Raw genomic sequence first — 25,374 nt, 5'->3', positions numbered from 1 at the left:
GGCAATTCTCGGAAGTGGCGCCAAATTTCGCGCGTTTTCGCCCATGGCAAGCGCCCCGAAAATGGCCCAACAGCGGAGAAAAATAAAGAAGAAGAATAATAATAGTGAACTCTTACAAGAACAATAGGGCCTTCGCCCTATAGGGCTCGGGCCCTAATAATAGTGAACTCTTACAAGAACAATAGGGCCTTCGCCCATAGGGCTCGGGCCCTAATAATAGTGAACTCTTACAAGAACAATAGGGCCTTCGCCCATAGGGCTCGGGCCCTAATAAAAGAGAACTGAAGTCATTTTTAAACTTGCTTTATTTCATCATTAACGTATTATTCAATTACGTTTTCGGTTTTAGTAACCTTATATCGTGACTCGTATTGGCAACTAACTGCAATTAAATATTATACTTATCAGCCTATTCAGTTTTAGCCATGTTGAATTTAGTTCATTTGGTCCACGGCAGGCATCGCTTATCCGCGTGATCCTCACAAGGCTTGTGCGAGACTTCGAAACGTGAAGTGTCAGCGCCGCCATTTTGAAAACTGTTTTCCAAACAAAATATTGCACAAAAACGAGTTTAAATGACGATTACTGCCTACTTTTTTCAAACCTTCCTGATTGCTATCAAAACAAACAAAACTTCCGGCTTGATTACATCAGCATTCGAAAGAGGGCACGTGCGTCTTTTGGCAACATTGGCAGATGTTGGTCACTTTGATTTTCGCTGTATGTTTTACTTCCGTCCTACGATGTCTCACACAGGTCTCAGCGAATCTTGTTTACTGCCATTGCTTTGACATATGGACTGATGTATTACAGATCATATTTCAAAACACTCATAACTTGCTATAGCAGTGACAAAATAGCTATCAAAAATGCATTCCTATATTTAATAAAATGAGATAAATAGAATTATGATAAGGGCGGCATAGTGGTGTAGTGGTTAGCACTGTCGCCTCACAGCAAGAAGGTCCGGGTTCGAGCCCCGTGGCCGGCGAGGGCCTTTCTGTGCGGAGTTTGCATGTTCTCCCCGTGTCTGCGTGCGTTTCCTCCGGGTGCTCCGGTTTCCCCCACAGTCCAAAGACATGCAGGTTAGGTTAACTGGTGACTCTAAATTGACCGTAGGTGTGAATGTGAGTGTGAATGGTTGTCTGTGTCTATGTGTCAGCCCTGCGACGACCTGGTGACTTGTCCAGGGTGTACCCCGCCTTTCGCCCGAAGTCAGCTGGGATAGGCTCCAGCTTGCCTGCAACCCTGTAGAACAGGATAAAGTGGCTAGAGATGAGATGAGAATTTTGATTAAAAAAAAAAAAAAATTGCCTTCAGTTCTCATTTAAGCGGTCATAAATTGCTTTTCGCACAGGTGCCAGAGTTTTTCTTACTCATATGCACATGGTATCAATGAGAGTAATATACTAGTGCATCTCAAAAAATTAGAATACCATGAAAAAGTTCCTTTTTTCATAATTTAATTAAAAAAGGTTAACTTTCATATATTCTATATTCATTACATGTAAAGTGAAATATTTAAAGCCTTTTTTGTTTTAATTTTGATGATTATGGCTTATAGCTCATGAAAATCAGAAATCCAGTATCTCAAATTATTAGAATATTCCCTAAGATCAATCAAAAAAAGGATTTACAATACAGAAATGTCCAACTTCTGAAAAGTATATTCATTTATACACTCAATACTTGGTTGGGGCTCCTTTACCATGAATTACTGTATCAATGCGGTGTGGCATGGAGGTGATCAGTCTGTGGCACTACTGAGGTGTTATTGAAGCCCAGGTTGCTTTGATAGCAACCTTCAGCGTATCTGTATTTTTGGGTCGGGTGTTTCTCATCTTCCTCTTGACAATACCCCATAGATTCTCTATGGGGTTCAGGTCAGGCAAGTTGGCTGGCCAATCCAATACAGTAATATCACGGTCATCAAACCATTTGGTAGTAGTTTTGCCACTGTGGGTAGGTGCTAAGTCCTGCTGGAAAAGGAAATCAGCATCTCCAAAAAGCTCGTCAGCAGATGGAAGCATGAAGTGCTCTAAAATATCCTGGTAAATGGCTGTGTTGACTTTGGACTTGATAAAATACAGTGGACCAAAACCAGCAGATGACATGGCACCCCAAATCATCACAGACTGTGGAAACTTCACACTGGGCTTCAAACACCTTGGATTCTCTGTGCGCCTCCACTCTTCCTCCAGACTCTAGAATCGTGATTTCCAAATTAAATGCAAAATGTACTTTCATCTGAAAAGAGGACTTTGGACCACTGAGCAACAGTCCATTTCTTTCTCTCCTTAGCCCAGATAAGACACTTCTGACATTGTCTCTGGCTCAGGAGTAGCTTGATATTAGGAATGTGAAAGTTGTATCCCCTTTCTTGAAGATGTCTGTTCGTGATGGGTCTTGATACACTGACACCAGCCTCAGTCTGTTAGGGTTTAGCTGGGATTCAAACCTGGTTCGCTGGTGTGATAATCCAGCAAACCCCCACTAGGCCACCAGGGGGATGACTCAAGTGCAGAGGCATGAGGTGGAAATAGAAAAGTATCAAAAAGTTTATTTACAAAATGTACAATCCACGGCAAAAAACAAAAGTAATCCAAAAGCTCAGAAGATAAAGAGAAAATAAAAAATATCCAAAAGTTCAAAGTCCAAAAATAAGAAAAGGCAAAAATGCAAACGCTCAGAAGATCTCAAAAATGGTAAAAACAAAATTCAAAAAGGTCCAAAAAGAAAGCAAAGTACAAAACCACAAAGACACAGGCAAGGAACATGGAACAGAGGGAACTAGCACTAACAGGCATAGCAGAGGAAAAAGACTCCGTGACAAGAGAACAAAGAGAGGGGTATTTATACACACACTAATTAAGGAACAGGGCGTGGCAGGAAACAGGCAATGAAGACAAACACAAAAACACAGTGGCGGCCTCTAGAGGCCAAAACAAACATGACAAGATGGAAATAACAGCAGCCTCTAGAGGCCAAAACAGTCCCAGTCCTAACAGGTCATGACCCCCCCCCCCCAGGAGCGTCTCCTGACGTTCCCAGGGCGATCCGGATGGGCCGAATGGAAGTCCCAGCATAGTCCTTTATCTAGAATGTCCCGGGCGGGGACCCAACAGCGTTCCTCAGGGCCATAGCCCTCCCAATCAACTAGATATTGAAGCCCGCCACAGACCCGGCGGGAGTCAAGCAGGCGATGCACGGTGAACACAGTTTGACCCTGGAAGATGCGGGGGGTGGGGGGTTCCTAGGGGCAGGGGCATACATGGACGTCAGTATGGGCCGCAACAGGGAAACATGGAATGTGGGGTTGATCCTCAGAGTCCAGGGCAACTGGAGCCGGTAGGCGACAGGGTTCACCCTGCGCACCACCTTGAAGGGGCCAATGTAGCGAGGAGCAAGCTTGCGGTTCTCCACCCGCAGCGGAAGGTCCTTAGTGGACAGCCAAACCCGCTGCCCAGGGCGGAAAGCGTGGGCAGGTCTTCTATGGCGGTTGGCCTGAGTCTGGTTGGTTCTGGAGGTCTGGATGAGGGTCTTCCTGACCTTGCTCCAGGTCTTGCGACACCGTTTCACATATTGGTTGACCGAGGGCACCCCTGCGTCCTCCTCCTGGTCCGGGAACAGAGGTGGCTGGAACCCGAATTGGCACTGGAATGGCGACAGCTTGGTGGCTGATGACTGCAGGGTGCTGTGGGCGTACTCTGCCCATGGCAGCCAGGTGCTCCACGATGTCGGGTTATCCATAGCCAGGCCTCACAGGGTGGCTTCCAGGTCCTGGTTGAGCCTCTCCGTCTGGCCATTGGACTGTGGGTGAAACCCAGAGGAGAGGCTGGCAGTGGCTCCGATGACCTTGCAGAACCCGTGCCACACTCGGGAGAAGAACTGGGGCCCTCGGTCTGAGACGATGTCCTGCGGGAGACCAAAGACTCGGAAGACATGAGTGAATAATAGTTTAGCAGTTTCAAGAGCAGAAGGGAGCTTGCACAGTGGTAAAAAGCGGCAGGCCTTGGAGAATCTGTCAACTATGACCAATATGACAGTGTTACCTTGTGACTCAGGGAGACCCGTGATGAAGTCGACTGCCACGTGGGACCAGGGACCCTGGGGAATGGTCAGAGGATGCAGGAGACCCTGGGGGTGCTGTCGTGGGTTCTTGCTTCTGGTGCACACTTCGCAGGAAAGGACGAATGACCTCACTTCCTTCTCCATGCTAGGCCACCAGAAGCGCCTTCTCAAAAAGTCCAGGGTCCTTCGAGCTCCCGGGTGGGCGGTGAGAGGGGACGAGTGACCCCACTGGAGAACCTTGGCCCGGGCTTGATGTGGGACATACAAGAGGCCTGGTGGCCCCGTCCCAGGGTCCTGGCGTTGGGCTCGTCGGACGGCCTCCTCAATACCCCAGCGGACAGGGGCCACAATCCGGGACACAGGGATAATAGGCCCGACTTCACGCTCCCTGTTAGTGGCAGAGAACAGCCTGGACAGTGCGTCAGGTTTGGTGTTCTTGGAGCCGGGGCGGTACGATAGGGTGAAGTCAAACCGACTGAAAAACAGGGCCCACCTAGCCTGTCGTGGGTTCAGTCTCTTGGCTTGCTGGAGGTACTCCAGGTTCTTGTGGTCCGTCCAAACCAGGAATGGATGTTGCGCTCCCTCCAGCCAGTGCCTCCACTCCTCAAGGGCCAGTTTGACTGCTAGCAGTTCTTGATCCCCCACATCGTACCGGGACTCCGCAGGACTCAGGCGGTGGGAGAAGTATGCGCAGGGGTGCAGCTTTCCTTCCGAACGTTGAGAGAGCACCGCACCAACACCACTGTCTGAGGCGTCCACCTCCACGATGAATGGTTTGGAGGTGTCCGGGAGGACCAGAATGGGTGCCGTGCAGAAGCGGTGCTTGAGGTCTTTGAACGCCTTTTCCGCCTGAGGAGACCAGACATAAGATCCACCTGTCCCTTTGGTGAGGTCCGACATGGGTGCTGCTACAGAACTAAAGTTCCTGATAAACTTGCGGTAGAAGTTAGCAAATCCTAAGAACCGCTGAACCTCTTTGACGGACTTGGGAGTGGGCCAGTCCCGGACGGCCAGGGTCTTGGCTGGGTCCATTTGGAGTTGGCCTGTCCGTACAATAAAACCCAGAAAGGAGACCTCGGGAACATGAAATTCGCATTTCTGGGCCTTGGCGAACAGATTGTTCTGTAGCAGCCTCTGGAGAACCTGGCGGACATGGTGGCGGTGCTCCTGCACGGTCTTGGAAAAGATAAGGATGTCGTCGAGGTAGACAAAAACGTACAGGTTAATCATGTCCCTCAAGACGTCGTTAATTAGGGCCTGAAAAACAGCTGGTGCGTTGGTGAGTCCGAAGGGCATCACCTGGTATTCGTAGTGCCCAGACGGGGTGTTAAAGGCAGTCTTCCACTCGTCTCCCTGTCGGATACGGATGAGGTGGTATGCGTTCCGTAGGTCCAACTTGGTGAAGACGGTGGCGCCTTGGAGCAGGTCGAATGCTGTGGGCATCAGCGGAAGGGGATATCGGTTGCACACAGTGATCTTATTCAGGCCCCTGTAGTCAATACATGGTTGGAGCCCCCCATCCTTCTTGCCGACAAAGAAGAAGCCGGCACCAGCAGGTGAGGTGGAGGGTCGAATGAACCCAGAGACCAGGGCGTCTTTGAGGTATTCCTCCATGGCCTTGCATTCTGGCTGAGAGAGGGAAAACAGTCTGCCACGAGGAAGGGTAGTCCCAGGGAGCAAGTCGATGGCACAGTCGTAGGCCCGGTGCGGAGGAAGAACGGCGGCCCTGCTTTTGCTGAATACCTCCTTCAAATCCCAGTACTCTGTGGGAACTTGAGATAGCTCGGTGAGATCAGGGGGCTCGGCAGGAGACACAGGAGAGCTAGAGAGCAGACAAGAGGCATGGCACGCAGGGCCCCATTCCACAACCTGGCTTGTTACCCAGTCTATGCGAGGATTGTGGCGGGTAAGCCAAGGAAGGCCTAGAATCACTGGGAACTCTGGTGAAGGAATCAGGTGCAGGGATATTTCTTCCTTGTGACCTTGAGACTGGAGGAAGACTGGAGAAGTTACTTGAGTGACTCTTCCATCACCTAAGGCTTGGCCATCCAGGGCAGACACAGACAGTGGGACTTCAAGAGGTGCAGTCGGGACATTGATACTTTGGGCAAAGTGAACATCCATAAAGTTTCCAGCTGCCCCGGAGTCTAACAAGGCTTGACAAGAGTGGACGGACTCACCCCAGGAGATGGAGACCGGGATGTAAACTCCTTGGCCAGGAAGTTCAGGAGAGAGGGTAGGCCCCGTCACAACCCTCCCTCGGCTGGACGGGGCAGTCCTTTTCCCGAGAGTTCGGGACATGATGCTCGGAAGTGACCAGGCTTGCCACAGTAGATGCAGCACTTGTCCCTCCTTCTGTGCTCCCTCTCAGATGCGGAGAGGCGAGTACGACCCACTTGCATGGGTTCTGGACAGTCACTGGAGGAGGTAGACGGGCTCCAGGTAGAGGCAGGGAGGCCGGAGAGGCTCAGGACAGGTCCTGTTGTCCAGACGAGTAGAATGTGAGATCAGTGTTTCAAGGTCACTAGGGCATCCGATAGAGGCCAGGCCGTCTTTGATGGGGTCAGACAAACCATGGTGAAAGGCTGAAACCAGGGCAGCCTCGTTCCATCCGCTGACTGCTGCGAGCGCCCGAAACGATATGGCGTAGTCTGCGACGCTTCCTCCTTGCCGGATAGACATGAGCTTTCTGGCTGCGTCTGTACTGATGTCCGCCTGATCGAAGCATCTCTTCAGTAAACAGTTCGAAATCAGAGCACTCGGGTCCCCGTCTCTGCCAGATAGCTGTTGCCCATGCTCGTGCCTTACCAGCTAACAAGGTTATCACAAAGGCAATCTTGCGGCGATCCGTAGTGTAGGTGGTAGGCTGGAGCTCAAAGGTGAGTTGGCACTGGGTAAGGAACTCCCGGCACTCACCGTGCTTGCCGTCATACCTCTGTGGTGCAGGAAGGCTGGGTTCGCGAGGTGAAGGAGACAGCGTGGCGGGAGGCACTGGAGCGAGAGCAGATGGTAGAGCAGGATCAGGATGAGGAGATGCGGGCAGAGGAGTCAGCTGTGCCAGGGTTTTCCCAATTTGCTGAAGCAGTACCTCGTGGCGAGCAAGGGCCTCACGTTGGCTTGCAACGTGAGCGTGTCAAAGCTGCCATAATTCCCTGAAGGTTGGCTGGGTAGACCATTGAAGACGCCTCTGCTGAGTCGGTCATGACGGAGTCTTTCTGTTAGGGTTTAGCTGGGATTCGAACCTGGTTCGCTGGTGTGATAATCCAGCAAACCCCCACTAGGCCACCAGGGGGATGACTCAAGTGCAGAGGCATGAGGCGGAAGTAGAAAAGTATCAAAAAGTTTATTTACAAAATGTACAATCCACGGTAAAAAACAAAAGTAATCCAAAAGCTCAGAAGATAAAGGGAAAATAAAAAATATCCAAAAGTTCAAAGTCCAAAAATAAGAAAAGGCAAAAATGCAAACGCTCAGAAGATCTCAAAAATGGTAAAAACAAAATTCAAAAAGGTCCAAAAAGAAAGCAAAGTACAAAACCACAAAGACACAGGCAAGGAACATGGAACAGAGGGAACTAGCACTAACAGGCATAGCAGAGGAAAAAGACTCCATGACAAGGGAACAAAGAGAGGGGTATTTATACACACACTAATTAAGGAACAGGGCGTGGCAGGAAACAGGCAATGAAGACAAACACAAACACAGTGGCGGCCTCTAGAGGCCAAAACAAACATGACAAGATGGAAATAACAGCGGCCTCTAGAGGCCAAAACAGTCCCAGTCCTAACACAGTCCACTCCTTGTGAAGCTCTCCCAAGTTCTTGAATCAACTTTTCTTGACAATCCTCTCAAGACTGCGGCCATCCCTGTTGCTTGTGCACCTTTTCCAGCCACCCTTTTCAGCAATGACCTTTTGTGGCTTACCCTCCTTGTGGAGGGCATCAGTGATCATCTTCTGGACAACAGTCAAATCAGCAGTCTTCCCCATGATTGTGGTTGTGTGTACTGAACTAGACCGAGAGATACACTGTGTTCATACTGTTCTACTCAAACTCGAAATGAAATATTCTAATATTTTGAGATGTTTTTTTTTATGTTTTTGTACTGTATGCCATACTGATTAAAATTAAAATAGAAAAATGCTTGAGACATTTTAGTTTGTGTAATGAGTCTATGATATATAACATTTTCACTTTCTTAAATAACTGATGGAAAATATTGAACTTTTTCACAATATTCTAATTTTTTGAGATGCACTAGTACCGGTATATGCATTGTCAAGGCAAGACCAGATACAGATGAAGAAACCTAGAAAGCCTCACCTGGAGCTGTGCTGTTTGCTGTATCATTAGAGCTCTGGCTGAGGGTGCTGTTAGCAGAGAGATCTGCTATAGCTCTGCTATCTACCTTGGAGGAAATCGTGAGAAGTAGAGGGCTTGAAAGAGATTCTGGCTTTGCAGTGGAGGATCTCTGGGGAGGTGAGGAGGTGGAGGACAAGTTTTGAGCAGATGTGGTTAAGATGGGATCATTTTCACCTGGGGATACAAGCACACAAGTCCAAGGTTAGAGGCAAACATTGTCGCAGTAACATTATATTTGCAGTCAGAGGTCAATCGCATCTTTCAGAAATCTATTCCAACATAATGGTTTTATGGGAACTGATGACTTGCATGTGCAGGAGAATAGCTTCCTGATGACTTCCTGGAAGCAACCCATGAACAAATATAACGGGCTAATCATGTGTTTGTCGGTGGCAGAGAGATAATCCAGAGGGAGAGAGTGTGATGAATCTATTTTAATGCACACGTGTTAAAGAGGGAGCCAGACAAGAAGAACAATGGAGAATAAGAAACAAAACTGGAAAAGCTGTTATTAAATTGTTCCTCTGTAATATATATTAGTTAGAACAATCTGGATTTTCTGATTGGAAATGAGTCCTATCTGGTCATTATGAATAAAGAATGAGTAAACGGGGGACTGTAAGTGATTAAAACCCCAGGGGCAATTATGACTCACTTGGAAATCTACAAGAGGCAATATATTTGCTCCTTTGTTGTACTGCAAGAAAGGCAAAGTTTTAGTAATTATGAAGTTCCCTTTTCACTCCAATCACTGCTGCCTTGGAATTTAGAGATAAATAACCTTTAAAACAGTCCAAATAAATGTTTGGGAAAGTGGTATAAAAGCATCATTGTACAAGTCAGAGTCCTTGATATGACGTTATCCTTACCACCAGAGCCATTACCTAAACTTACTGACGACATCTTTGGCATACAGCTCCTCAACTCAGTGACATCAAAACAATATGGCAATGTACCCAGTACACAAAGTAACACTTCTTATCTTGAAATGAGTTGTATGCTGTATGTACAAACATTTGCTTTAGAGCAATCGAAATACAGCTATATTCGCTTGTTAAGGGGCACGTATTGTAAAAAAAAAAAAAAAAAAAAAAAACACCTCACTTTTTCAGTGCTTGTGCACATAACACTTGAGTATCTGAAGTCCTTCTATACCACAAACTCTGAAATAAGACAACCCAGTCGGTTTCTTTGGTCCAGCCCATTTCAGAAAATTTTCTGCAACAAGCCATTCAAATTTGGCTCCACTTTCTATATCACAAGGGGAGATCATTAGCATTATCCCACCCCCTCATTTGAGTATCTCCACTCATGGATTGAGAACTGCCTTTCCGAACAAATATTCATGAGGAAAGTGCTACCTGATAGGTGTGTTGCATCCGACGTTACATCTGCCTCATTAGATATGCAAGACATGAAGTGGTGGTCAGCTGAGATCACTGTTTCACAAAGCGTTACTATCGCTGGGGCGCCTTGCTAGTCATTAAAATGCCTTATGCTTGCGTTGCTCGAATCAAACAAACCATGAAACTGATAAAAGTTTCTTTTGGGTTCCCCTGAAGTGATATGGGGTGAAAGGGCAAAGGATTTTACCAAAAGATGATGAGAAGGATGGCTCTTGAACCTTTCCATGGGGGAGGGGAATGGAGTCAAAGAACTGCAGTGATCACTTCGTGAAAGGATTGTAAATTCCTCTGATTTATTTCATTTGGATTCGCAAATGACTTTTCTCGCCATTTTGTGATATTTTGAAGCTCAGGAGACGCTTAAGTCCTCATGTGTTTTTTTGTTTACTGTTTGATCATGTTCGCCATATTGTAAACTAATGCATATGTAATACATGTAATACCCAGGTTTTTAAAGGTGTTTCTGATTTACCTGGAAGAGAAGAGCAGGGAGGATTGAGCAGCTGTGGTTTGTTTATACCCGATACTAAAACTTGTAGCGTCCTAGCAACCATCGCAAAAAATGCATACTAAAAAACCCCGCCTCCTTACCCGGGCATAAACGATACAGGATTTATCCTGTAGTGTCCTGATCCCCAGAATTTTAACCCAGCCACATATTAAAAGTTGTATGCCTCCATGCTCCTTCAGGTTTTCATCTGTTTGTCCGTGTAGAACAATGTCTGCAGCACCAGGTAGTTTGAGATGTTGGGGACCTCAACAAATGGATGATTTTCCAACTCATAGGAAAAATCCTTCTTTGTTAACATGTAAGGATCTATCCCATTGCAAACAGCAACTTTCTGAAGGTATCTTGACCGTGTATTGGCCTCTAAACTGTGAAAACAGACAGACAGTTTCACTAGATCTTTACAAAATGGCAGCCAAATTGGTTCTGGCAGGCTACTGCATAAACTCCACAGATGGGATGTAACATGCAGGCACAAGTTGGCTGAGCGGGATATTAATTTTTGAACAGGGATTTTTGGAGTCTGGAATTGGTTTGCCTGACCACCACTTCATTCACCGGAAGTAAACTTGCAAGCAAAAGTCACATGACTGAATACAGCCTATTGGCTGGTGTGAGCAGTGGCTCATTATCATTTAAAGGAACAGACACTCAAATCAGCCGTTTTGAACAGGGCTGTTTAGGCAAGGTGAGAAGGGAGCTGTGGTGCTTTATCCTTGTGGTATTCTGACCAAAGCTTTTCACAAACACTTCATTAAAGCTCGATGGCCTTTTGATTTCATAAAATTGGGGAAATTTAGTTCCCTCTGAAATTTGGTAATTGTGATACATGTTTATTTCTGTAATATCTCAAAAAATAAATAAATAAATAAAATAAAACCCCAGGCCATTCCGTGGCTGGGAAGTTATTTAATTTGAGGGGATTCCCTAGCAAATAACGTGCATGAAATCACTCACTCACAGTCAAGCAGACAGAGGAAGTCCATGTGCCCACACACAGGTTTGCTGCCTTCTTCTTCTTTTGGGTTTTACAGCAGCTGGCATCCACAGTGTTGCATTACTGCCATCTACTGATCTATCTTTGACCGTGCACTGACTGTTACATCATTCTGTCATTAAACGAACAGCTGATAACACCAAGGTGCTCACTGACCACCGATATTTATTAGTTTGGTCCCGTGTTTCCTTTCCTTCGCAACATAATGTCTTTTCTTCTCACTTTCTGTTACTGTAGTCGGTCTTTCACGTTTCATTCGCACACTCACGTTCTCCATTTTCCTCACTGTTTCAAATTTGTATCCCACAATGCCTTGCGTGAATGGGGAAAGCCCACCATATGATGCATGACATAGTATCTTGAATTGGGTCATGGTGAAGCAGGAAAAAAAATAGCGAAGAATTTAGGGCCACATGGCCCTAAATTCATTAATTGTTCCATTTTTTTTTAAACCTAATAAAATTGCTCTGTTATTTGAATTCAGTAGCTTTCAGTCCACTAAACAAAAATAATTGGGTGTCAGGGAAAATTCTTTTTATGACCTAAACTTAAAATCTGAAAGGCAGCATAGCTTTAAGACCTCAGGTAACTGTCACCTTGTGGAAAATGGGTATAATAGATCACCTTTAAATCTAAAGCATCAACTAGACAGATCACTGTGTTGAGGAGGAAAATATACATCACTCATCACAGTTAGCTGGCTAGCTTGCTGCTAAGATAAGATGAACATGGAAACGTCCATGTTTTTTTCCCCTGACTTTGTACCTCGAATGCACAAATGACATGCTCAAATTTCCCACTTCCGAGGGAAGTCAAACACACCATTAATGTGTCTTACGATTAGCTACTATCTTGTCCCGATTCATTGCTTTAAGTTGTAGAACAGCAGCTTTTTACATCATAGGCCACCAACCTGACTAAACTCCCAAAATAGAGGGCAAAATACTGACTGGTATACTTTGATTAAAGCTTGAGCAGAATTCCAGTTCCATCACTATTCTCATAATGTTCAGGATCATTTAGTTTCAAGGTTGCCGAGGTACAGAGTTAAAATTAGTGAACACTCACCCTTATGAAATCTCTGTTTCCCACTTTTGCCCTCCTCTCTTTCCCTGTTATCACATCGTCTTCCGCAGTAACCCATTTCCTTGCTCTCTATCCCTCCCTCTCCTGTGACAATTTTGAGAAAAGCCAGTGACTCCATGTTAATGTTATTAGAGCACTGATAGAGAGGCATGCTACTCTGATAGCAAGCCTAATCACTCACACACACTCTCCCAGCCAGAGAAGAGAGTCACGCTGCATTATACTGAACATGAGCACACCAGTGTAAAAATGTAATGCATGCTACCTTTATCTGAATCCAAGGTGACACAACCGCACACGTGGTCTTGTGCACATTTACAGTACATAGTTGGTGGCTCAGACCAGGAAAAAAGTTATCATCTTTCACAGCTCTAGTTTAATCTTTCAAAATATGCATGTACTAATGTTCTTTTTTACGTAGTGAAATGGCAAAACTGCAGCTGGAAGAGTTTGGTTTCAAATTTTGGCTTCGAATCGGGTTTGAGTTGGCACAGTTCACAGATTCATGTCACTGCATTATATGAGCGCAATCAGTGCAAATACATGAACTAGAAACTTAACAGGTTATGCTGTATATCCAAAAAATATTTACTATATTTCCACCCACTTACTAATTCTGTCCGTCACACAAGAGCTGCCAGAGACACATGCTGAAACGCATGCTGCTCCGAAGCTGCCGTTTATACGTAATATCACAGGGCAGCTGGATAGGACCACCAATTGTATACATAAGCGACTGCTTTTCTGTTGCACTGCTCAGCCCCACAGCGGGTAATGCTGATCTAAAGCCAGTGCTTTTGAGACATTAAGTAAGATACTCAAGAGATTTTCAAATGATAATTATGAGGCCAAAGTGTGGTTTAAAAAAGTGTTCCAACACAAAAGTACATATAGGTCTTTGGTTAAAGTGTATGTAATGCCTTATTGTAATGCTTTAAAATGAATATATATCATTAGTAATGACCAAAATGAATTAATAAAGCAAGGGGGAAATAATATTAATTATTTGCCATTTTATTATCAAGCATAAAACTACAACCCCGATTCCAAAAAAGTTGGGACAAAGTACAAATTGTAAATAAAAACGGAATGCAATAATTTACAAATCTCAAAAACTGATATTGTGTTCACAATAGAACATAGACAACATATCAAGTGTCGAAAGTGAGACATTTTGAAATTTCATGCCGAATATTGGCCCATTTGAAATTTCATGACAGCAACACATCTCAAAAAAGTTGGGACAGGGGCAATAAGAGGCTGGAAAAGTTAAAGGTACAAAAAAGGAACAGCTGGAGGACCAAATTGCAACTCATTAGGTCAATTGGCAATAGGTCATTAACATGACTGGGTATAAAAAGAGCATCTTGGAGTGGCAGCGGCTCTCAGAAGTAAAGATGGGAAGAGGATCACCAATCCCCCTAATTCTGCACCGACAAATAGTGGAGCAATATCAGAAAGGAGTTCGACAGTGTAAAATTGCAAAGAGTTTGAACATATCATCATCTACAGTGCATAATATCATCAAAAGATTCAGAGAATCTGGAAGAATCTCTGTGTGTAAGGGTCAAAGCCGGAAAACCACACCGGGTGCCCGTGATCTTCGGGTCCTTAGACGGCACTGCGTCACATACAGGCATGCTTCTGTATTGGAAATCACAAAATGGGCTCAGGAATATTTCCAGAGAACATTATCTGTGAACACAATTCACCGTGCCATCCGCCGTTGCCAGCTAAAACTCTATAGTTCAAAGAAGAAGCCGTATCTAAACATGATCCAGAAGCGCAGACGTCTTCTCTGGGCCAAGGCTCATTTAAAATGGACTGTGGCAAAGTGGAAAACTGTTCTGTGGTCAGACGAATCAAAATGTGAAGTTCTTTATGGAAATCAGGGACGCCGTGTCATTCGGACTAAAGAGGAGAAGGACGACCCAAGTTGTTATCAGCGCTCAGTTCAGAAGCCTGCATCTCTGATGGTATGGGGTTGCATTAGTGCGTGTGGCATGGGCAGCTTACATATCTGGAAAGACACCATCAATGCTGAAAGGTATATCCAGGTTCTAGAGCAACATATGCTCCCATCCAGACGACGTCTCTTTCAGGGAAGACCTTGCATTTTCCAACATGACAATGCCAAACCACATACTGCATCAGTTACAGCATCATGGCTGCGTAGAAGAAGGGTCCGGGTACTGAACTGGCCAGCCTGCAGTCCAGATCTTTCACCCATAGAAAACATTTGGCGCATCATAAAACGGAAGATACGACAAAAAAGACCTAAGACAGTTGAGCAACTAGAATCCTACATTAGACAAGAATGGGTTAACATTCCTATCCCTAAACTTGAGCAACTTGTCTCCTCAGTCCCCAGACGTTTACAGACTGTTGTAAAGAGAAAAGGGGATGTCTCAGTGGTAAACATGGCCTTGTCCCAACTTTTTTGAGATGTGTTGTTGTCATGAAATTTAAAATCACCTAATTTTTCTCTTTAAATGATACATTTTCTCAGTTTAAACATTTGATATGTCATCTATGTTCTATTCTGAATAAAATATGGAATTTTGAAACTTCCACATCATTGCATTCCGTTTTTATTTACAATTTGTACTTTGTCCCAACTTTTTTGGAATCGGGGTTGTAATCGCCAAATCGTGGCTTCTGGATCCCGGAAAAAGGCAGTCTTGCTTCAGGGATAATCTCACATGACATCATGCATGGAACCCTGGTTATCTGGGTCATTTCAGTTCATCTGATTCCGTGCTTGTTTACCCGCTGAAATTGGATATTGTTGTAGGAATCTTACAAAAACAACGATGGGAAAGTGCTGCGTTGTGTTTGGATGTTCAAATCCATATACAACAGGACATTCAAGTTTACGAATTTCCGAAAAATTACACTAATTTAAAGCGACAGTGGGTGAAGTTTGTGCAAACGAAGCGGGCAGATTTCGTGTCGCCTACTAATAATAAATCTGATTCATCAAGCATTCATCACCACCAGAACGACCACATGGGAATTACTGGAGCAAAAAAGAAATCCATTTATTTAATAAATGACATTTGGACAGTTCATCGATTCCCCTATTATCTCTCACACACACTGCACCAGACGCAGAATTATGAGCAACATTTACACAATCGTGACATCCAATTTTATCATCATATCTGATACACTTTAACCGGAAGAAAAATGCACACGCGCAATCATAATCATTAACTGAAATGTGTTAAATGCGCTCAGACTGCAATATTGCAAGAATCGACTTGTCTTTAGTTTTGTTCAGGAAAACATGATGAAAGGTAACCACCACATTCTGCGCATCTCTCTCTCTATCTCATGTATGCTACAGAGGAAGACTGTCATGAACTGAGTGAACTGGCAGTTTCTCATCTTGGGGGTTCGAAAAGATCACCATCTACTCCGGAATGTCCTCGATAAATCATCTGCCCCTTCGTCTGACATATAAGAATCCCAATCACTATCAGAATTCTCTCCAAAATGGGATTCCATATCGAGACTGGTCTAACCACAGCTGCACACAGGAACAAAATTGATATCCAAATTGTTACGTGTGACGTCATGCACCCCTTCGGGATCTTCCGGTTCAGTCTCGGCAGATTCCGTGAAAATCAGCTGATCTTATTGATTTTCCATTAATTTATGCCCTTTTGGATCAGCTATTGTTCGAAAACACATGGTCAATCAACAATGGTTGTTGCTTTGTACAAGGAAAAAAATAAAGTGGGGTTTAGAGGCATTATATACACTTTAAGACGTCAGAAATTGGAGGCAGATTAGTTTTACTCTGAATTTTGTTTTCAAGGGGAACAAGGGCCACTTCACCCAATAAGTAAAAACAGACAGTAGCTCTTGTCCCCCTGTTAAACCCTTCCCCCTTTTTACTCAACACGATTCCTCCAAACCACATATCTCAGAGCAGCTGACTCTCTTAAACAGTTCTCTCTCTTATACCACAAGCCAGTGTCCTCAGGGAGAGAGGTGTGTGTGTGTGTGTGTGTGTGTGTGTAGCCCAATGTACCACACCCTGAGCCCTACAATAATGGCCCTGTTCTCCAGAGTGATGGAGCACCATGGCTTACGTTCTCCCGACACAAACACACATTTAGTGCAGCTCACATGTGAGCATTGCAAAGTACAATGACCACATTTATCACGAGCAATTATATAGGGTTAGCACAAGTGGACTGGGACACTATTTTCAGTAGTTGGCTGAAAGAATCAGTGCTTGAGTATGTTGCATACTGCCTATAGACCCTTTTCAGTCACGTGACCCTCGTAAACACGACCACCATTTTGGACATGTAGCGGACTTCGGCTCGAATTGGTTTGAATGCGAGGAAGGCGACAAATGGAGAACATACAAGAAAAAGGAGCGAGATGCAGAAAACACCTTCGCTATCCAGCGACGTAGGGCATTTACAGGGCGAGCAGAGGGAGAAATAACAACAGTAACGACACATTAGCAACGGCGTACAGAAATAACGGTTTATGGCACAGACCCTTTCGGTTCTTGCTCATCTAGCTGCTACAATGACTGCTTAGACTGCAACAATAATACCGAACACACATTTAAGTATCCATCGTAAAGACGTGAAACTCGTCGAGTGACGAGTGTGTTCATTGATAAGCTAACACAATCTAAAAGTAGACATACCATCACACTGCCCTGGCGCTGTGTACAGTTTACCTTCTATGGTTTGTGCACTCACTATTTGCCATTACTTTCTCCAACCGTTGTTACAGATTACAGGGAACGGCCTGGATTTAAGAGACAAATACATGTTCCTCTTGTTTTGAACACTTATTTGTAGGCAGTGCTTAATTTGTAAAGTGGGAGATCCCAGAACGCAGAGGATGAGCGGCTCCGGTGCGGAAAAAAAGAGGGGGGGAGGGGGGCGCGGCGCTGCGCTTCTGGGCATGTTTTGTAATAACACTGCAAATTAAGTTCATCTGCAGATATTTTGTGGATGTCGTTTCATGAGAGAAATCACCAACAAGACAGATATCAAAATCAGACATTAACACTAAATAAACTTGCATTTTTTTATTTAATTATTATTATTATTATTATTATTTTGTTACATAGTCAAAAGAGCTGTCGGATCACCGGATCCAGTGTAAATAGCTGCCGGAGCCAACGCCCGAGGTTCCGGAGCGCGCTCCGGCTTGCTCCCCCTCAAATTAAGCGCTGTTTGTAGGACACTGCCTCTGATCTGTCCTACAGTCTACCAACAGCAAAGGAACACAACGCTAGCTAATGTCGTTAGCTAATAGCTACTACAGAAGAACAAAGAGGTTACAATGGGTTATTTTAGCCTATTTGGTTACACACTCGCCGCCACAGAATGTTAACAGCAATGTAATGCCTTTTCTGGCTAATTTTATTCGTCTTACCTCCAACAAAGTGGTCACTACACAAGCGCTGGTATGCCGCTATCCATCTTCTCCGTCGGTCAGCATCTACCAGGATCCGATAAAATGATAACCCTTGCCTTGTTTGTTGATGGTTACTACATCCAGGTGCACAACAATATAGTGGCATGATGGAAGTTTTGCTGAAAATAAACACTTTTTTTGCTGCCGTTCCTCAATGCTGGCTGTGGTAAACTACTGGTAGTACATGTCCAAAATGGCGGCCGCGTTTGTCATGACGTCACGTGAAAAGGGTCCATATACGTTCCTGAAATATACCCTTGTAACCCCTGTATTTTTGTCAAAACTACAGCCTACAGGGATGATAAAGAGGCAGACTAGCAGGGACTGTATTGTTACAGTGTTTACCGAGAGGTCTTACTGGTATAAAGTGAGAACTGCAGGGTGAAAGTGAAACAGTTGAGAGAAGTGCATTAGCTATCAAGGTGTACTGCGGTTCTGCTCTACCCTTCTCGACTGTATTCATAATCACCATGTTCTTCTTGCACTTTCTGCTGCCCGGTTATCGCACCGGTTTTCAAGAATGCAACCTGCACGTTTTGATTATAAGCAAGATGTCCTAGCTTTGTAAGTTCTGACATGATTATGGGGATGTATGCAGATTGAGCGATTATCATATATAGTCATCTTACTATCATCTCATTATCTCTAGCCGCTTTATCCTGTTCTACAGGGTCGCAGGCAAGCTGGAGCCTATCCCAGCTGACTACGGGCAAAAGGCAGGGTACACCCTGGACAAGTCACCAGGTCATCACAGGGCAGACACGTAGACACAGACAACCATTCACACTCACACCTACGGTCAATTTAGAGTCGCCAGTTAACCTAACCTGCATGTCTTTGGACTGTGGGGGAAACTGGAGCACCCAGAGGAAACCCACGTGGACACGGGGAGAACATGCAAACTCCGCACAGAAAGGCCCTCGCCGGCCACAGGGCTCGAACCCGGACCTTCTTGCTGTGAGGCGACAGCGCTAACCACTACACCACTGTGCCGCCATCATCTTACTAATAGGCATTAATATTTAATTGAAATGGCATCATTAACCAACACCACAGATACCTTCAAAGCCTCTACCAAAATACCGTTAAAGAGTTTCATATGGCTGGCTTTTAGCTTCTATACCACAAACCCCAATAAGTTTACAGGAGTCTGTGACATCGCCAATGGCATTTTTTCATTCTGTACAGATCACTGCAGCCCTACTGACAGGAATTGCCGAGGTGTCATGCTTGGCAGAGTGCAGGAGGAAACGTGAAGTTCGTAAGACAAGGGCAGCAAGCACCTCTTTAGCTGTTACTGAACACTTTTGCCCAACATGTGGACGATATTTTCATGCCCAAATTGGCCTCACCAGTCATCTTCGGACACAGAGCCTAATTCAACTACTCTGATGCAGTGTTCTCCCCAGAGCGCTTTTGCATGTCGGGGCCGACATGCTTCAAATTTGCCGACACACTATTTTTTTTTTTGCTCCGACACTCGCTGAGAAATCACATCAGATTTCTACCTTGCGATGTTTGGGGCATACTTTGAAGGAAAATCAGTGTTTGTTGCCATGATGCACTCAAGCAGACCAGAAATACCCCTGGGAAATCCCCAACCACAACAAATGCCCTCAATCACTTTGCTGCTGCACTGGTACCATGACGCTTCAGTGCGTGGGTGAGCACTCTTGCACTGACGTCACATTGTGCCTGGGGGACAAGTGAACTTTGTTTAGATACTGTTCACATACTGAAGCCAAGCGAATATGTCTGGCGTTTGTTGCCTGAAGAAAACTACAGCTAAAAAAAAAAAAGCTCTACTACCAGATTACTTGGATAATCTTAGGTCAGAAAGAAGCAAAGGATAGATATACATGGAAATTAGGAGTTTACGATCCGTACAAAATTCCTCGAAATGACTGGAGTGACGATGCAGATTTGTGGCCTAGCGTTAGCATTAGCTACATGTTGGAATATACAGTACCTTCCTTTTCCCAAAGAGTCCTGATCATTGGACAAGAAATGAATTTAGTGAGCAAACAAAAGAGAGAGAGAGAATAGCATTGGAAGCAGTTAAATAACAGGATGTTATTTAACAACTAAACATTGTGTAAACATGACAAAGAACAATACAGAGTCAGTGAGCAAAACAAAATATGCCACAAATGAACTAAACTGATTATATAATCATCATCATCATCATCATCATCATCACTGTTGTTGTCGTCATCATTATTATTACATGGAAAGAAGGATAAAAGTTATGCTGCATTCAACTATAGGTAATAATGTTAATTTGGAGGTTTTGTTTCCAACCTCCAACCAGGAGGGGAAAGGAAAAAAAAAAAAACCCACCCCACAGCCCCTCAACTCAATTCTTACTTGGGAACTTGGAAGTTCAGCAAGTAACGTCAAATTAACATAGCCACCATAGAAATAAAACAGCAAACAAGGGATCACACTTCTTACCTTTAAATGAGTTATGCAACACACACACACACACACACACACACACACACACTTGCTTCAGATCCGTCAACATGTCGACATGTTGACACCAACATAAACAGTCTACTGTTTTGAGGAGGAAAATACACATCGCTCAGAGTTAGCTGGATAGCTTGTTGCTAACAAAAAAATGAACATGGAGGTCGTAAATGATGTAATTCCCACTGTGCTGGCAAGTCAAATGGAATATTATTTCTAACACAGCCAATTTCAGAGATAAGGAAGAAAAGATTACAAGTTCTGAGAAGAATGAAAAGGTAAGAAGCAGAGAGGTGTGAAATCCCAGGCGTGAAAAAAGTGAGAGAGATACTGAAATAAAGCATGTGTGAAGAAAAGAAGAATGATTAAAGGGATTAATAAAGAGAAACCCATGGGAATAGCTATGTGAAAAACAGAATGCAGAAAGAAAAAGACAGAGGTGGGAAGGTGGTAAGGCAGTTGCATCAGTAGGAGCTGAATAACATGTTCATAGGCGGGGGTGTAGAAATAGAAGCAACTGAACAGAAGTTTCTCAGATCACCACAGCCATTATCAGATACACACATCTGGATGCATGCACCTGGCAGTGCATTTGCTTTCAAACTAATGTTCATTTAGCATGCGGTTTTGTTAATCGCAGCTTTGAAGGGAAATTCAAAGAGAAGTGCAAACATTCTCTGATCTGATGAACTCAAACCACTACAGGAGAATGGGGCTGTTTCGCAATCAGGGTATACTTTCTGGGACCACAATAGTCCAAAAATCAAACCTCAGCTTTTTGTCTTTCTCTGCTGCCAAAAATGACTTTTTGAGATGGAAATTAATTGTGCAGAATTTCAGATCTACAGGTCATATACTAGGCATGTTACCTGTGGTGAGAAAATGGCATATAATGAGTGTATTTCTAAAACTGACCCACTTTCTTATAGTCCACAAGAGTAAGGTATACAAAGTGAAAAACTGTTTAAATGTGTGTGTGATTTTAAGTACAAATTTTCAAGTGCTGTGCAGCGATGTTTGTCCATGGTGGTGACCCTAATAACAACGGAAGTGGTGACGATCCTTGTGGTTTTCTGGAGAGGAAGACACTTTTTGACAGACTCACATTTCAACCACATGTAAAGCTCTGCTGCAAAAGTATCTCACATCTGTTTCAAGTCCTCTGTTTTTTACTGTGGAACAACAGAGTGTTCTGCTTCAAAAGAGACAAATATTTGCTATAAAAATAATTTACAACCTCATCATATGGGGAGTGTTTTCCAGACAGGACATTTTTGACGGACAAAGGATCCTGGCAGAGGCACTTGTCGTGAATGAAAGTATACATCCCAAAGTAAAACTCAGTTAATGCTAAAAAATGCAATTCTGAATTTAACCATCCATTATCTGTAGCCACTTATCCTGTTCTACAGGGTCACAGGCAAACTGGAGCCTATCCCAGCTGACTATGGGCGAGAAGCAGGGTACACCCTGTACAAGTCGCCAGGTCATCGCAGGGCTGACACATAGACACAGACAACCATTCACACTCACACCTACAGTCAATTTAGAGCCACTAATTAACCTAACCTGCATGTCTTTGGACTGTGGGGGAAACCGGAGCACCCGGAGGAAACCCATGCAGACAGGGAGGGATATGCAAACTCCATACAGAAAGGCCCTCACCAGCCACTGGACTCGAACCCAGGACCCTTCTTGCTGTGAGGTGACAGTGCTAACCACTACACCACCGTGCCGCCCTGAATTTAACCAGTAAAATTTAAGTGCAATAATTCAAGTAGAATTAAATGAAATGACCACAAGGTCAAAACTGAGCCGCATTTGACTCTTACAAACATTTATAATAAGAACTCTTAGAGACATTACTGCTGTAGGTGTGTCCCTGTAAAATAAGGTATAAGAAACTCCAGCATGTATATACTGGACCTAATTGGTGTTCTTCAAAAAGGACAACCATGATTGTGAAATAGCTCCCTGAAGGGAAACAAGGATTTACATGGATTGAAGAAAACAACAGAACATTCAAATAATGACATCCACAAGCAGAGAAGAAGGTCAACAAGAGAGGAGTGAAATTATGTGAATAATGTGATGAATTTACACCTTTATAATAAAAGTACTGTCTTCAAACTAGTATGAACTGCTAGTTAGTTTGTTAACCAACAGCCTACTAGTTAAAAGAGATAATCCATACAGCTAGAGGTAATCAAATACAACAGCTAACAAGTAAGGAAACATTAATGCGTCTAGCAAACAGACGCATTAATGTAGGGCTGGGCAAAAAAATCGATACGATTTAAAAATCGAGTGGGCACGTCAAATCGATTGATTTTTTAAGAAACTCGAGTTTTTAAGATTTTTTTAAAATCCCCTGTCCCCATACAGTTTATATTTCCAAGCGCACAGTGCACGCATTTCATTTTTACATTCGCCAAGACCCCTCGAGACTTTCCGTAATGCACTTCCTGCAGTGCGTTTCTCTTGTCCCCCAGTAACATCACATGCACAAACAAACATGGCGACAGAAACAGACAGCGAGAAAGAGGGGCTCCTGCCCAAAAAATGTCCCACAACGTCCGTAATTTGGAATTGGTATGGTTTTGCAGCATCTGATGAATGCCAAACAACACCTCGTTGTAAATTGTGTCTGAAAGCGGTTGTCGTGAGTGGTAGCAGCACGACCAATTTGTTTCAGGATTTGAAGCAAAAACATCCGGCAGAGTGGGAGAAATGCTGCCTTCTTCGACAAGAAAACTTTCCTAACACTAGCTCTAATGCTAACACTGTAAAGCAAACTACTCTCCCTCAAAGCTTTTCAAGCTGTGTACCATATGAAAAGAGCGGAGCAAGGTGGAAAGCAATCACGGATGCGATTACCTACTTTATAGCTACGGATATGCTTCCAATTTATTTGGTGGAGAAGAGAGGTTTTCAACATATGGTGAAAGTTTTGGATGCTCGCTACAACGTCCCCAGCCGCAAGTACTTTTCAGATGTTGCGCTTCCTCAACTGTACAATCTTACTCGCCAGAAGATATTAAGCGAGTTGAAGGGAATCGACTTTTATGCTGCCACTACAGACTTGTGGTCTAGTCGAACCATGCAGCCGTACATGAGCCTTACGGTTCATTATGTCAACGAAAGCTGGAAAATGCGAAGTGTATGTCTACAAACGTCATACTTCCCGCAGGATCATACAGGCGAAAGCATTGCTCGAGTTGAAGGATGCACTCGGCTCCTGGGGCCTTTCTGAGGAGCAACTGACCTGTGTTACGACCGACAGCGGCTCCAATGTTATCAGAGCCATGAAAGACAACAACTGGCTGAACCTGAAATGCTTTGGACATCGACTCCATAATGCCATAGGTACGTTTATGTTAACATAAATTAGTATATGCATTACAGTAAAAGCTTTATGGATTGTGTGTGGTATAACAAATATATTTGGTATTTGGGTCAATGACGTTTTAGTAGTAGCACACGTCAGGGTGGTGTAACCACAGCTAATATCACTATTGTATGGATTAAATAGTTATTAATCACTATTAATAGTGATTAATAGTTATTTCATTTTAAAATGGGGGGCGCATCGAAACGAATCGAATCGTGAATCGAGTTTATGAAAAAACTGAAGATTTTTTTTGGGGGGAAATCGCCCAGCCCTACATTAATGCTTTGCTTGTGAAGTTAGCTAACTAGCTACTTAACAAAAGCTACTGAAATTAATTCAATTTTGGTTGATTAAGTTCTTGTGTTTGACTTGCAACAGTATTTTTTGGTAGAATATTACCAATATGTTGTGCTATAAACAGGGTGACCAGATTTCCCTAGTCTGAAATCGGGACACTTTTGCGCGCGACCATGCTCGTGTACGCACACCTTTTTTTACGTAAATGTAACACTCAGAGAGGTGCTCTTATCATTTTGTTGAAGCTCACATTTATCAACATCTCACATGAAATAAAACAAACAGGCATTTTGTTATCTAGTAGCATAGTGGTATACAGATCAGTTAAATTATGGTCAGACAACAGATTTTGTAATGGCTGAGAATAGGCCAGGCTATGTCCATAGGCCAAATTTAAACTGATTTATTTCACCTGTTTGTCAGAACACCAAGAAGAATGCATATGCACATGTAGGCTATATCTCTAAAATTGTATGCACTATAGCATGAACTTAAAAAGTAGATATGTGACCTCAACATAGCCTAGGTTGGAATCAACCTTACTAACCATTCCCCACAACTGAATGAATAAAGCAAGAAGATGTGTACAAAAGTGAACACTTTAATGGAAGGTGCAACAAGCTGTTCAACACAGCAATATGGCCAAACTGTCAGAATGGTATGTTAAACAGAAACAAAAAAAGAGACAAGTGATTTGAGAATATACACTCAAACAAAACAGCAATAAAGGAGGAGAGGGGCGACAGCCCGAGGAAAGCCCCCACAGGAGCGCACAGCATTTGCAACATAGGCTACCCAACTCAGTACAAGAACAAAGCACAGGAACAAAACTAAAGCGACTGTTTAGCCGTTTTAATGTGATCCTGTATATCAGCGTTACCACCGTGGGCTACGGAGAAGGAACACTTACAGTGTGTGCAGTAGGCTTCGTGCGCATTGTTCTGCACCTCTCGGAGGAAGGGGTAGGTGCCCTGTAAATCTTTGGAAAAAGTACATTTTCTTTTCGGCATAATTGCTGCGGCATTACTGCTGCTAGACAAAGAACATTCGCGCCAGTTAATGCTTATTTTATTGTTGCATGGCAACACGTTCTGTTGTCTGGAATAACGTGGCTAAATAAACACCCATGCCACAGGGCCAGGGGGCAGTAACCAGGAAAGTTTGCGATTCCTGTCAATTCATCAAAATAGTAAATGCAGACATTTCTCCACTAATGATTCCCATGCTGCTCAGTCGCAAACGTCGTGAGTGGCGAAAACCGGGACATATCCGTGTCCCGACAGACTTTTGTCAGGGCCAAGGCTCATTTAAAATGGACTGTGGCAAAG

At 44.0% G+C, this 25,374-nt stretch overlaps 1 protein-coding gene across 1 annotated transcript in view; it reads right to left on the bottom strand.

Annotated features, from left to right (window-relative positions):
* The window catches only part of LOC132883645 (uncharacterized), an 85,066-nt gene that overhangs the window by 41,178 nt on the left and 18,514 nt on the right, over window positions 1-25,374 (bottom strand). The window contains exon 2 of the mRNA XM_060917528.1: window positions 8,394-8,606. Coding sequence (XP_060773511.1) covers window positions 8,394-8,606 — 213 coding nt within the window. The remainder of the gene's footprint in view (window positions 1-8,393; window positions 8,607-25,374) is intronic.

The sequence above is a fragment of the Neoarius graeffei genome, chromosome 3, assembly GCF_027579695.1.
Source record: "Neoarius graeffei isolate fNeoGra1 chromosome 3, fNeoGra1.pri, whole genome shotgun sequence".
Taxonomy (NCBI): domain Eukaryota; kingdom Metazoa; phylum Chordata; class Actinopteri; order Siluriformes; family Ariidae; genus Neoarius; species Neoarius graeffei.
Note: the sequence above shows the minus strand (reverse complement) of the source record. Positions and strands in the feature narration are given on the sequence as shown.